At 36.6% G+C, this 15,700-nt stretch overlaps 1 protein-coding gene across 5 annotated transcripts in view; it reads right to left on the bottom strand.

The window, feature by feature from the left end:
- LOC139969756 (phosphatidylinositol 4-phosphate 3-kinase C2 domain-containing subunit beta-like) overlaps positions 1 to 12,736 on the bottom strand; it is a 47,489-nt gene extending 34,753 nt beyond the window's left edge. Inside the window, exons 1-4 of one of the 5 annotated variants that reach the window (XM_071974980.1) lie at positions 12,592 to 12,736; positions 3,678 to 3,765; positions 3,073 to 3,109; positions 1 to 587 (exon numbers count right to left, since the gene is read on the bottom strand). The exon at positions 1 to 587 is cut by the window's left edge and continues 861 nt beyond it. In XM_071974980.1, coding sequence (XP_071831081.1) covers positions 1 to 540 — 540 coding nt within the window. In that variant the 5' untranslated portion in view covers positions 541 to 587; positions 3,073 to 3,109; positions 3,678 to 3,765; positions 12,592 to 12,736. Of the gene's footprint in view, positions 588 to 3,072; positions 3,110 to 3,462; positions 3,484 to 3,677; positions 3,766 to 12,525; positions 12,549 to 12,591 lie in introns of those variants that run through there. The other 4 variants (XM_071974979.1, XM_071974981.1, XM_071974982.1 and 1 more) reach the window with 4 other exon arrangements.
- Between the last annotated feature and the right edge of the window lie 2,964 nt (positions 12,737 to 15,700).

A 15,700-nucleotide genomic window follows, 5' to 3' on the forward strand; every position in this document is an offset into this window, starting at 1 on the left:
CCTATCACCCCAGGAGGAACCCTCCGATGTAGTCTGCAGTGTGGGTTGGCCTTTTGGGATTACGGTAGGAGCCCCCCCATGGGTAATTGGTAACGAGTGCCGATACTGAAGAGGTACATTTGAATGGGGGAACGTTCCACGACCAGTCTGTTCAAAGGAGGTGCTGTTACCGACACTTTGTCGGCCGCCCAGGATGCCTGCCGCTTTCGTGCCCTCCCTCCGTTTGACCGTCTCTGACTCGCTCTGCTCGTATTTTTTCAAGACGTGGTCAAATTTGAAGGACATCAAATCCGGCGGAGAACGTAAATTCGGAAAGTCGGATGAGTCCTCGGACAGACGTGTGGACACGGTCGAACCTGCGTCTCTCGAGTCGTCCGGTTTATCGTAACCGAGGAACTTCCGCCTCTTTTCTTCCTCTTCCTGGGTTTTCAAGCTCTCTTCCATGGCCTTTCTCAAGTCATCTTCAAACTGTTGCTCGTCGGCTGATGGACCACCCGGGCCCCCCACCACCGATCCCTGACCGGGAGACGATGTTTCCATCTCTCGAAATATCTAAACGATTGTCACTTTGTGAGCAGACTTCTCATCTGTAAAAAAAACAAAAGTAGACACATGACATGAATAAGTAAGAAAAGATCAAATACTGTAAGTGGCTGGCCAATTGGAAGTAGCTTGATGGTGGCATAACTTAGATAAACTGTTGATCATGACACGGCAGGTATGGGACACATACAGTTATATATATATGTCTACACCATATACCTACTGTCTTTTATACCAGCAAAAAGTCACAGAATTGTCGAGGATACAACCGGCCAGATATTTCCACTAATATGACAAGTAACTTTCTCCTTTAAGTGAACGAGCGACGGAAAACTGACTGGGAAATAAATAAACGAAGTTAATAAGCAAAGAGCAGAGAAGATTCTGACTAGAACAGGATTCGTTCCAGGGACCTCTGGGTTTACAAGCCCAGTACGCTACCATTTGCGTTATCCAGCCCTTAGGTCGTCAAGGCGATCACTACTGTATATAGAGAGCTATTACTTGGCTGATGGTGCCAGTTACAAGCTACAGTACATTGCATACTATACATGTAGTTTCAGGGATATGCATACTCCAGTTTTGTTCCATACAAATCAGACATCAGCTCAGGGAAATTGCAGTAACAATGATAGAGTTTGTCCTCGTTAAACATTCAACAAAACTGGTTAAATATTGTACTTTTATTTGTTTAACAAAATGTCACACCATCTGACCAAAGTGAAACATGTCTTTGTTTCTTTTAAAGTTGAACTAATTAGAGACCATTGTTGACCACTTGTCAGTAAAAGTACATAAATAGATACTGTAGTTCTATGACTCGGATTAAACGAACAAGTACTAGTATTATATTACCCACAATGCATATGTACGACTGTAACACAGGTGTAGTACAGTACTACACTGCCTGTTTAAGACAGACTGTACACACTAAATGACCTCTCAAATTCCACCGATGGAATTGCACAGTGTGAAGCATGTGTATCGATAGTATTTTGTATATCTGTGCGAACAGAAGCAAAGTAAACATTCAACAGCGCGAAAATTGTCAGAATTGTTGCCAGGTACCAAATATTTGACTCTCTCCGAGTTAGGTATACTTAGCAGCTTTAACCTTTCTCTTTGTTCCAATGGGAAGTGAGTGACCGTGCAGGATTTTTGCCCCATTTGAAATAGTTACCTTTTTATACCAGCCCCCTTGGTCGGCTCTCTTAACAATCTCACCCCACACTACCCTCACTTCAAAGATTCTTTCAATTGAAAATGGGTGTTGCTGCTGACCCTCATGTACAGTATAGTAAATCCACCAACGAAAATACAAAATGAAACAAAATTTTGTTTACTGTGCGCTCTATAATTTATCCTAATAATTTGGACAGATCTGTCATTGACATCTGCCTTAACCGTTTCATGTGATGCCGAATCTGAGAAAGACGTTTAAGACACTGACAAAATTATTATCTTTTTTTGCTCCTATCCACCTATTGTCAGTAATGATCCTTATTATGATGCATATATTTAGGTCTCAGTCAGACACGCATGACCAACCTCGTTATTGGAACTTTCTAGTCATTACAAGGAAGTTACACGGGTAAATGTGAAAAGCACATGGATAATGGTCTATATCTCAAGCTTATGATTTATTAATATGAGAAGAACAGAAATGCAACAGAATCCATTCTAAGCTAAAACAGAAATCTGGTTTGTCAACTGAGTCATCCATTTAGGAACGTCTTTCTTGTTAAATTGTAAACCTGTAAATAGACAACTGTGCATTCCCAAAAATATGCAACTTTAAAGTAAATAAAAGCATTCATGAGAAAAAAATTAGGATTAAAACATTTGAGACAAATTTGATTTTAATGAAAATCTGTAAAACAAAAGTTTTTATTTTTATTTTATTAATTTTAATTGTAATGTTACAAATTACAGTTAGAGCAAAAAAATAATAATGAACCAAAGACAAAAACAAACATAAAATTGATGAATTCACTGTGAAATGACCCTTAAACACCACCGTACTTAAACACTGTTCAAATTGGAAACTTCACCTGCTATTGTTTCTCAAGTACTATTTATATTTTTTACAGTACTTGTGACAACGTTTTATGTAAAAACAACAATGAATTAATAAGTGCCTTGTAAAATGAAGTTAAACAAAGGATTCTCTGTGTTCAAAATAGATTCAACTTCATAATAAAGCAATAAAAGTGATTCAATTTTTTAATAATTGATTTTGACTTACTAATATCAGTTGTTTCAGAATGCTAATGTCATGATTATCATTTGTCAGTGCTCTGCAATTTGCACGATTATATTCAAAACAAAAAGTTGAATTTAACTAGATTTTATGCATGATGCTAATTATGAAAACCTAGTTATTTAGCTTGACAAGTCAACTTCAAAATCATGAGTAAAAGTATATTATAAATACTCTGAAATTTGCTCATTTCGTGCGGTTAATCCTGATACATGCAAAAGTGCCTACGTGATGATAAAGGTAACAAATAGAGTAAAAATTCATCAAACCTTCTCGCTCCTTGCCCTTCTTTTTGGGAGAGAAAGTCTAGGAGTGGAGGGAAGTGAAGGTAAAGTTTTACTTGCAATTTTGTTTTGCACAATACTTGCCAAGTTTGGTAAGCTTGTTGATCAAGTTTATGAAACAAAATATGAAATAAAATAAAACAGCTTCAAATTCCAACTATGATGCTAGCTTCTACATTCAGTGAAATATACGATAGAAATTAGCTTATAATCCTAAGCACTTGTATTTGACCTGAATTTGTAGGGTTTATTAAGTGTGACTGAAAGGAAAACTTGCTTTAATGTCTAGCATTTGTTGATACAGTAGCTGGTAAAATTATTCATAAACCACAACAAGAAATGAAGCAAATTTATATTTTACAACATCCTTCTTACTTTATTTTTTTCTTCCTTTTTCTGAATATGAAAAATGAATAATGATAGAGGCTTTAATCAAAGGAATTTAAGAGGCATCTTTTACACACACACACACACTCACATATACTGTACACACACAAACAATAGTTTAACAAGGTATAAGCTCCCCCTCTCCTCCCCACAGCCAAAAAGTTGGTAGGTTTTGTAAAACTGTTGTAAATTTGACGACCTACCTGTGTACAGTACAGCTGCTTTGAAATGCCAGAATGAAAGTATTTACAAGGCAATGGTAGAACGCTCGAAGCTCATTATCTCGATTATCTAAAAACAAACGGGAAAATCATTAATAGGTTTGTATGTATCACAGTACAGTAGGTACATACAGTGAGATTAGTATTGGCACTGTAATGTAATTTGTACTAGCATTCAAACACAACATGGACTTTGAAATTTGGTAGACATGTGTAGATTTATGTACTTTTATTACATATACAATATGTGGTGCTGTCATTACAGATACTGTAGCTGTTGATATTAACATGTGTACTGTATGAATGACAAGTATTATTGATTCAAATACATTACTTATGTACCTAATGCTATGTAGTATGTACTGCAGCTGAAAAATACGTAGGTGTGCACTGTGGATTTTATACTTAACTATAGCTAAAGACAGTGGGAGATTACTGATAAAATGACCGTACATTTCTATGTACGCATGTAACATTATTTGTATGTATGTGTGTATGTATGGTGTATGTACGATGATGGCATGCATACTGTAAACATCTTGAAACTGAACATACTGTAGTGAGTACCACTGCACCGCATACTGTAGTAAGCAACACTGCATTGCATACTGTAGTTAGCCCCACCACACCACATACTGTAGCTACTGTAGCACCACTGCAACTCATATACTGTAGGTAGCACCACTGCACCACATATTGCAGTTAGCAACAATGCAATACCATTTCTATGGTCCAAAGGGATTTATCGTACTGTATACTGTAATAAGAGAACAAATTTAAGGGATACTCTGGTGGCACACTAAATTACAGCCCAATTGCCATGGCAACATCACTAGCTCTGCTGTTGCCAGATGCATTTATGAATAAAATTTTCACCAAATTTCGATAACTAAAAATATTGAAATAATTTTGCTAATCTCCACAATAATCAATCTTTCTATCGAGATTGGAAATTTCACAATTTTCCGAAAGTGGAAACTGGTATAATTTTAAACAAAATTTATTTTTGACTAACTACGGTAGTGCTACTGCTAGTAAAGAGTCCCAAATTTTATGAGCACAAAGATGCCGACAGTGAACTTTGGAGACTCTGCACATACATACATACAGTAGTATGTTCATTTGAGGAAGTAAAAAATCTAGGAACACCAACTGCAGATTTCCATGATGCATACCCGACCATTATCATCATTAACTGATATGATCGTCACACTAATAATCAGAGTTGTTACAGATCACAGCATTTTAAGGTCGAGTCGAGTCAACTGCCAATGGTTAAACCTGGTTGGAATCACAAAATGGGACAAAGGTTGATGAACTTGTGTGAGTTATATTAATTTGGAATTTAGGGACATTAGTCATCGCTCATTACAAGTTACAACCCTGCTTTAGAATTTATATATAGATATATATGTATACAACTTGGGATTACAAGCGTATATACAGTAAGAGCTATGTGGGAGGAATTATATTCATTTAAATTTGATAATTGACTGTTAAATGATAGCCTTTAGAATCTAAAACTGCATTATATCAGAGCCACAATAATTAGCTCCGTACAAGTTTTTCTATTTTGGAATATTGTTTATTTTTTGTACGTTTTCATTTTGCTTAGAATTCTTTTGAAAGGTGTTAAAACAATGAGAAATAATACGTCATTAAATATGAATATCCCAACATCAACAGTTTATAGCTAAAACTGCAACTTTTTCTGATGTCAGTAGCCTTATTAACAGCCTACTCTGTTTACCTATCATGTTATTTCTCAGACACTGCACTGTTTCAATTTAATTTCAATTCCTTTATTAAACAGTCTAAATTATATGAACTTTATAAAACAGGATCAACCATATGAAAAACAAACACATAACTAAAGCGATTAGAACAGAGACAGATTAAAAGAAAATAAAGGATATGAAAAGTTATGAATATGAAAAATTAAAAATACTTCAAAGGAATATTAATTCAAAGATTCAAAACTCTACTTTTATATCAGGGAATTTTCCAAAAAGTGTGGATTCATAAACAAGGGAGTGATTGCAGGTTTTTGTTAGTTGTTGTAGTTTTGTTATATGGTTTTCTGTCCGATAATCAAAGAAATAAATCTGAATTGAATTTAAACTGTCTTTAGATACTACAATGTTTGACCTTAACCATAAAAATACAGGATAAATACAGACAAAGGAAGACTGATATTTAAACAAAAAATACAACCATATTCAAATGAGGAAGTTCAATGCACAGAACAGTTTAATAAATTTATAGAATATTCGCAACCACCGTTGTTGATTTGTCTATGACAGCAAAGTGACTGATTCCATTGAAATGTGACCTACCTGTAGGTGTGACATGTGGGAACTGTCTTTTCTTCCCTTTCAAACTGTCGTTTATAAAGTGACATATTAGGTAGTTTCCAATTACTGTACTCGATAACTGTCTGACATTGCAACACTGGGAATGCCAGAACATTTCCGGGTACAGTAAGAGATCAAACCAAAAATATATGCTGATCTTAAGCAGTCATATACAGGGCTCAATGTTAATTACAGAAATCAAGCCAATTCTTTGAATGATGATATTTAAAGTCAACATCATATTTAAAGTATATTATATTTAAAAGATATTTAAATTAAACATGTGTATGTCTACTGGCATGAAATTGCCAGTGCAATTTTTATCTACTAGCAAATAAAAATAGTTAAATTCACTGGCATTTAGCCAGTACAAACAGACAGAATTTTGAGGCCTGAAAAATATATGTACTGAAATACAATACTTTGCAGGATGTGTGACTAGAGATTATAAAAATAAATAAACCATACCTGTAATTCTACACAGGTGAGGAAAAGAGATTCATTTTGGTACAAGGAGGAAAAAGATTCATGATTGTAGTACAAAGAGTACATTGAAACAAAGCATAAAGTGCGAAAATGCTTCATTAATATTTGAAAGGTTCCCAGACACTACCATACCTTCAGTACCGTGCACCACCATACTGGGAAGAATGTCATCGGCAAAATGCTACGAAAAATATTAGTCAAATTGCTACACAAAGTACAAAGCTGTAGCGCAGTTGTTATTTTTGTTTCAAAAGGAACCGAACCATATTACTTTTTCTATTAATGAGAGGTAAGATTGAGAGACTTCAAAACTGCTACTGAAAAATTTGAACACTCAAAGAATCCCCTGCTGTAACTGCCTCAGTACTTACTGTACATCAAATCTTTGTGAACAGAAAAGCAAACTGATACAGTACTACACATGATCTTAGCCACAAGGTTGAGAAGCGATAGTTTTGGGCAGTGTTTCCAGAGAAAACTTAGAAAGCCCATATGACAGTTCTAAGCTCATCTGAATCCCATCTGTAGATGCATATGCTGATGATGGTCAAACACAGGCGCGTAGCGAGGAATTTGCCAAGGGAGGGGCGAAACTGTAGGCAAACTTTTAGAGCGCCACCATGGGTTGGCCCGAAGCGTACAAGGAAATTTTGGCTGAAAATGCCTCCCAGATTGCTGGAAATGGCACTTCCCAGGCCTTGTAAGTTGCATCTTAGCATTTTCTCTCTTGAAATTACTAGCGATATCATAAAAACAATATGCTGATGGGGGGTAGCCCCCCCCCCTTGGCTACGTGCCTGGTCGAACACCCCCTGGCTTTTACCAGGCCTTTCCTTTTCGACAGAATGTTCAGAGAATGACGAGACCAGAGTGTAATGAATGCCGCACACCATTCCAGCTACCAGGCCAGATTATGTTTTCAGTTATCTTTCTTCAGGTATATATACTTTCAACAGGTCCAGAATAGCACAACCAAATCTTATAGCAAGCTATGAAAGATGTACTCTTTAAAACAAACAATTATTTTTGTTCCACCTGTGAGCTGTAAACCACGACAGAGTAGCGACGCTTTTTTTTTGCTCTAGTCTCTGTATTGTTTGAATGCCGACGAATATTCACTGCATTTTTGAGGTGACAAGTGGAATGTTGGTATCTATAATTAATTATAGAAGGCCACTCTTGTCTTTGTTTCCTTTAACCTTCACACGAATACAAATACTGTCTGCAAAACTGTCTACCACCAAAACTACAACGTTCCATTATTTGGCAGTTCTAGGTGCTTTTTCCTACAGGTCTATTAAACACCAAGGACTTTTAATACTGTACAGTGATCATATATATGTATACTCAACTACACCTATACATGTTTATATACTGTAGGCCCTACTGTAACTTGTACATATGTATAAAAGACTGGCTGTGAATGACTTTGTGACTGAAAATATCAGTTTTTGTTTGTTTGTTTGTGTGTTGGTTTGGATTCAGTCTTCCCCTTCCCTGACCCCCTCTGAATCTGGGAATATTTGGAGAGATATATTTCCATGAATATAGAAAGTCAAAACTGCTAACAAATTTTACCATGCTACAAGTTACAACTTGGGTATTATACTGATGGGTGACCTACTGACACAGCAGCCCAAAGACCAGGAGTCACAGTTTTCATATTACTGACCAAATTGGCTTTTTATTCTTCTTTGAAAAAATAATATAAACAGAATTTACAAATTCCAACTCACTCACTCAGATCTAACAGTGCTATTCTCCTAAAGCCACCATAAATGAAAACTAAGACGTACAGTATGTTGAGCGTTCTTTTCAATTTGCGGCCCCAAACTCTGGAACACTCTCCCCACCCAAATTAGGAATGCCCCTACCATAGACAATTTTAAAAGTATCTTACTCTCATTGAACTTTGTAATTTTTTCGATCCTTTTGTGCATCTTTAAGTTTTTCTTCTAATATGCTGTAGTTTTATACTTATTTTGTTTCTTGTAAAGCGCATTGAGACTGTCAGTTTAATGTGCTATTAATAAATAAGTATTATTATTAATATTATTAATTAGTTGATTATTTTTAGAGGCAAACAAGAATTTACACAATTTTAAGCAATAAAAGCTTGAATTTATTTTTGCAAATAATGCAACAGAAACTTAAAAAAAAACCAGCAACAAAACAAGAGTTAAACAATTTACTGTGATAATCAAGTCTAGCTTCCAACCAAATATCTACTCAATATGATATATTCAAATATCACGTTTTGGATAGAATTTAACAAAAGGCTTATTCTTTTGTACAGCAGTAAGTCATTCCTGAAGCAATGGGTCAAAGTACAGTTGGCCTTTGTGTGCAGCCGGGCTTGAGACCTGCTGAGAACAATTCTGTTTACTACTACACTTGCTTCATCAAAACTAGCCGGTGTGGGGGTGGCAAAGCATGAAATTTGTCACCTGTGTGTGTCTGTGCACAGTAGCTGTAGACTGCACTATTGCAAGTGTATATTAATATAAAAATATATATATAAAAATATATTTATACTGGTTTAATTAAGTGCAAAGCTGATCATTTGACTGTTGGTTTATAAACTGATCACTGAAGTGAGCAGCTGGTGATTTATGGACATTATTAAACGAGTCATAATGGATATATGATAGCACACAACTTTTGTTGGATTTTGCCCTATATAAGACTAATTATTCTTATTCATTACAGTAGTAAATCTATAATGTAAACTGTTAGCTCTAGCATACTGTTTATATCTATGTATATATACTATACACTTGAGTGTATATATGAGCTGAGCTCCTTCACTACAGTGTTTTAGAAGGTAAACTTCAGGCCCAAAATTAATAATTGCTATGTTGTTAACTGTTAAAAAATATACTGCCGTTAAGTCCATGTTGTATATCTTTAACCCACTTTTATTTTTGAGGAACAACCCATAAACACCTGAGGCTCATCAATGAAAGCGACTGGACTAATAAGTCAAACACAGACCATGGTCTGTAGGTCAGTTCCTCAGATCCAATAGTGATCTAACATTTGCAGGTTCAAGCCCTGGCCGGAAAATTATGTTATGTCCTTGAGCAAGGCACTCTATCTCCATTGCCCTCTCTTCACCCCAGTGTATAAATGGGGACCTGTGAGATCAACTGTCAGTTAGGCACTGTTTAGCTGCTTCCATGTGGGGGGATTGTCTCTATGTTTGACAGGTTATCGCCGACCAGGTTAATATTGTGATGCGCCTTGAGACAGTTATCGGTAGATAAGTCTGCATTTTATATCTAAATATTATCATTATTTATATAGTGAAAATACCATTATATCTCATTCACAAGTAACCACTGCTGTAGGTATGGATATTTGAATGTCAACTATTTTAACCACATGATCCCTTCCTTATTACTGTAGTAATATTGTAAGTGAATGTCACCAAGGTAGAAATTCTACAAAAGGTTTACCCTCAGGCTTTACATATCAATACTGTTATCAATTTGTCCTTAAAATATGACGCATTTGAAATGGTCGCTTGGTTGTCAATGTTCTCTCACACACTTATTAAATTCACCCATCCAGAATACACCCCTACAAGTTCATTAATTCAGTCAGTAATATTTTTTATATTACACATACAATACTTACAGTAGCCTACATAGTCTTTCAAACTGTATGTATAGTTCAGTACTGTAGAATACTATGTTAAAGGGTGTGAAGACTCGCGCAAAAAGAAACGTCTAATGCCGGTAATTTGACCTAGTTTTGAATGAGGTATAACAGAGTTAACAAAGAGTTTAACAAAGTGTTAAATACCACCATCGATCCCAGACTATACACACACAGCTTGCTACCGTCAGTAATTAGACACTAGTGTACAGTCAGTACATACAGCTGCGGTCAATACCCACAGCACAGTATACAAATGATACAGCGATGGACATCTCAGGTTCAGCTAAAGATACCAATTAAGGTATCACGTTCCATTATTGTCTGCATTTTGTAGCGACACGAACAAACTGTCACTTGCAAGCAATAAGAAGTTAACTTTTCCAGAGCGCGGCACGCGGTTTGGGGCGAGTCTTCAATGCCTTTAATATTGCTGTACATCGCAATTGCGGAATTCCATGATTGAACCACACATGTAGTGCTCAATGCATCTGCAATCTAAACTTTACTAACAAATACCTCAATGTGTACAAATTTTGCTCACAAAATTAAAAAGTCTCATGATGTACTTTTCCAAAACTACTTGTAGGTCAAATTTGATCATCACCTGGACAAATTTTTCGTTGGTAAAAATGCGAAACATCATTATTTTGCTACATTTTTCCAACAACAAAAGTTGCTGTTCAGACAACCAGAAGGTACTGTACAGCCCGGTTGTCGGAACGATAACCAGAGATAGTCCTTGCGGTGCAATTCATGAATGGATCGATGTGATCAAAGGCCGAAGCCGGACAGTTTTCTCAGTTTACTCACATGTCACCTTTGTGGAACATTCGTGTAATGTTATTGAGTACGATATCAACATTTGCAGCACTTTTAGTTTGCATCCTAGGTACACAGATGACGGTGTGTTGTACTGGTTAGAGTGTCTGTCTTACAACCTATTAAGTTTCTGGTTCAAAACTCAACCAGGTCCCAGATTCTCTTGACTAATTCACAATTTGAAACTTTGCAATGTTGCTTGAGTGTAGTGGGAATTCTGATTCTGTTCCTTAAACAGGTTTTAACCCTGTCTTATTTTCTGGCCACGTCAGCATTGCCATGGTGATGAATGGGATCTCATCACCCCTCTAAGTACAGTCCTGTCTCATAGTTTCTCTGAACATATTGGTCTTCTCACCAAACCTATTTCTAACCTAATTACACACTAAGTCTTAAGTTTCTAAACTAAGTAAGCATTTTTCATTCTTCAAAATGGGCCAAGATTGCCTTTAGTTTTATTTTACCGTGCAATCTTCACTTTAACGATGTGTTACTATTTTTTTACATTCTTTTGATATTTTATTGGCTTTCCGGATTTTTTTTTTATACTGCTTATTTATTCTACACTTTTGTTTACATATAATTTTTTTGTTTTTGGTATTTTTGTTCTTTGTTTGTAAATTTTATGTATTAGCTCCAATGAAAAACAAGACTTTGAGATTGATTTGGATTCTCAACCTGGAACTTGAAACCTTAGGATACTAAACTATCATTTCCCATACTAATATTTCAGGAAATGTTATCAAATATCACCATTAACTTTTCATCTAGTTTGTCCTGATGCACCACGATATTGACAGGAAGATCAATTACTGATTCGCATAACCAAGGCGAGAAAGGTTTGTGCTATCTTTACATGGGCTAAGGAGTAACTTACCTAGGCTTTTTCCATTATTGCTACCACTGACATACAGCAACATCACAATTTACATTAGGCTAGACAATGCAAGGAATAATGTGATGTTCAAATTTTGCTCAGTTTTAAAAGCTCTCAATTTTGTCTCATTTATCGTGAAGATCTGCTTGGCCTATAGAATTCACCTTTCAACTTGAATTTATATGACCATTTTCAGAAAATGTTGCTATGCAATTAGCCTACTGGATACACTGTAGGCCCTACCCTGCAAATTGCAATGTGTGTTACAAATATAAGTCAGTGGCTTAGGCCTAAATTCAGTTACCATTTCTACTAGTTAGTACATTACTGGGACTTAAACATCAATATACTAACTTGTTCGGTCTTATATTAACAATACAGACTACAATTCATTTATAATTTGTATCATTAAATAGTAGTACGTATGCCTATCTTTGAGATATGGTATGGTAACGGGTAGTGTTACCTACTGTAGTTCTATGGCTTGCGACATATAGGCATAGCCTAGGCCTTATAGTACGGGTTAGGCTTACGAAATTAACTTACGGAACCAATAAATTGGACTTTTTATTAAGTTATGGAAATATCATATCGATTTTCGAATCATAAAACCCTCTTAGATTTTACTTACTTGTACATCGTACAACTGCCATTTGACAAATACTTAGTCGATGAACGAAATTCGTAAAACACTTACCATAAACAGTTGCTGTGGGTGTTCCGCGATTTATCATACCACACTGAGTAAATGATTAATAAGGAAGATTTGTAATTAAGATATACAGAATCAGTGGTAACAAAAATTGAGCAGAAAATTTGCAAATTGTTACTATGTGCAGTAAAAAATAATTATACACACTTTTCACGATTTTCAAAATTTTTAGTGATCTTAATTAACTATTCATCTGACTAAACTTAGCCATTTGGGACACATTTCAATGTTGCCCGTTATTTCACATTTCTACGGATACCTTTCAAAGACATACATGTAATTTGAAATGGCTTACCCTTTGTTTGAGCAAGGTTCTGGAGCAAACTGTTGTATTACGAGGGCGTGGTTTACCAATAGCACACATATATTTCAAGCAAATGTAAAATCGCTTGTATGTGTGTTCTGTATATTACCTGATGCAGACAAAATACTGAAACATTGATCTTTTGAACTAGAATTGATATAGGCCTTGTTCGGACAGCGTAGAGGGAAAGGATGAGGGGGGGGGTGAAGGGGGGTGAAGGGGGGGGGGTGAAGGGGATGAAAGAGTAACTGAATTGTGCTGACAAACGTCTTGTCAGATTGCATGGTAACTAGCCACGCCCAATCACCAAAAGAAAAAGAACCAACCATGGTGTGTGTGTAAGTGAATGCGGGCGTTTGTGTGAGATGACAGTGGCAACTTAATTTTTTGAACCTACTTTGAGAATATCGTTGATTCTGTAATAATATTAACGATGTAAAGATGTTCATCCCGAGTAAGCCAATGCAGCTTAATATTGGCAAGGAAAATGTTATCACCCAGTGCACTGTGTATCTTAATTTCGTAATAAACTTACCATGTTAACCGTTCTTAGTTAGAGTATATTTATAGAAGTTGGGAGACTTGACGTCCATAACATCCCCAAGCTTATATTAAAAAATATTCATTATATACCCCCGGTGGGGAGGGGAAATAATTGTCAAAACAATGAGTTTATTGCGGGCGTGGTGGTTTAATAGCAGACAATTTCAACACAACATAATATTTCAATGTTTCTACTCCTGACCCTCCTTGACCTCCCAAACTTAGAATGAAAAAACAAAGGGAAATGCGATTAGGGACTTTACCCAAATTTCTTTAAAAAAAATACATTTTATTTTTGTCCTCTTCATATTACTCTCCAGCTTATCGTTAAAATGAATGCAAGTATGTTCATATGTTTACCACACATACACTGCGCGTGCATACACACATATTAACTGAGCACCTGGATGGACAAATAAAAGGAACAAAGTGGCTATTCTTACGACTAGTCGTAACAATAATTCCCTTTTGCGCATGCGCAGTTGCTTCTTTACGACTGGGAGTACTATTTTTACGACCAGGAGTAACAATAATTTCCGGTTTGGGTTAGTTTTAGGGTTAGGGTTGGATTGAGGGTTAGAGTTAGGGTAAGGGTTACCCCTACTACATGCGCAGTTGCTTTATATACTTTGATTTCGCATGAATTCGCCGATGTCGTAAGAATAGTTTATAAATAATTGTTACGACTAGTCATAAGAATAGCCACGGCCTAAAAGAAACCGCGGCTACGGTTGCCCAATGGAGGGCTGTGTTTTTCATGACTATATATATTACGAGTCTCCCATCCGATTCACTCATGTCAACCTGTGCAATGCTCTATCCGAACAATTAACGTAAACTACGTCAGCATATAGCTGATAATTAAATCCAAATAGTATAGCATAACAATTACCATTTCAACACGGAGACTCTCATACGGGACGGTATAAGCTAGGCTAGGTATATCGTATATGAATGTGTGGTAGGCTATACGTATACGTGAACGCATAAGAGCTGATGTTTGCTTTGAAAGCAATAGGCTACACTCTCTCAAGATAAAAAAAACTAGGCCGTGGCTATTCTTACGACTAGTCGTAACAATTATTTATAAATTATCCTTACGACAAAGGCGTATTCAAGCGCAGTAAAGTAAATAAAGCAACTGCGCATGTAGTAGGGTTAACACTAACCCTAACTTTAACCCTAAACCCCAATCCTAACCCTAACCCTAACCGGCAGTGGCGGCGGAACCGGGGGGCTTGGGGGGGCTCAGCCCCCCCCCCAATGAAAAAGTTGAGGGGGCAAATGCATGATAAGCCCCCCCCCCCAATATTTACCAAGGCTCCGAAACGTGCATCTGCCCATTTTTCAATGCACACTTGTCGATCTGTCCGATGCACACGTAAACTATATAGGTGTACTAATTTTAGTAAATGCTGGGGGACCCTCGGCCCGTCCCCTGGCTATAGACCACATTGTCACCCCAACCGCGTCTTCTTGTAATAAGCTAAACGCTACACTCATCAAAATTTGCGTTCACACTATGAGTACACACAAGGCGTGGAACATGGCTTTATGTTTAAACGCAATCAATTGTTAAACGAACAAAAACACAATATTAGCATTTCACCTATACTGTATAGTGTACATGCATTCATGACATGATGGCAGTGCTAGGTCATAGAAATTTGTTGGCAACTGCACATGGTTTTGGAATTACCCATTTGTTGACATTAAGAAATGCTTTCTGTTTTTTCTTATGACATTTATTTAATTCATGGGCGTCGGAGCCGGTACGGGCAGGTCCGGTGAACGCCGGACCAATATTCATGACGCAAAAAAAAAAAAAGTAGGACTAAAAATTGGAAAAAAAATCTCGGAGGTATATGTTTCAATAATTTTCAATAATGATGACGGCAAGTAGGCTAAGTGTGACTACTCTGGCATGGCAGGGGTCTTGTTTTCAAGCTCGGGAAGTGCCATTTCCTGCAATCTGTCAGGCATATTTTCAAAATTTTCTCCATTACGCTACGCGCCAATCATGGTGGCGCGTAGCGTTGTTTGACCTCCCAAACTTCCCTCCGATAATTGTTGGCCACACTCTGAACCGCTGTACCAATCAAAAATAGCTTCCGACGCCCTTGTCATTATTGCATTTAATTGCAAGTAGTAATTTACTACACTCAAAAACGTCTTTGCCAGTACACGTCGAGTAATAGCTACTCTCTTAAAACACCATCGAATATACAAATTACAATGTTTTTACAG

Source organism: Apostichopus japonicus, chromosome 7, assembly GCF_037975245.1.
Source record: "Apostichopus japonicus isolate 1M-3 chromosome 7, ASM3797524v1, whole genome shotgun sequence".
NCBI classification, from domain to species: Eukaryota; Metazoa; Echinodermata; class Holothuroidea; order Aspidochirotida; family Stichopodidae; genus Apostichopus; species Apostichopus japonicus.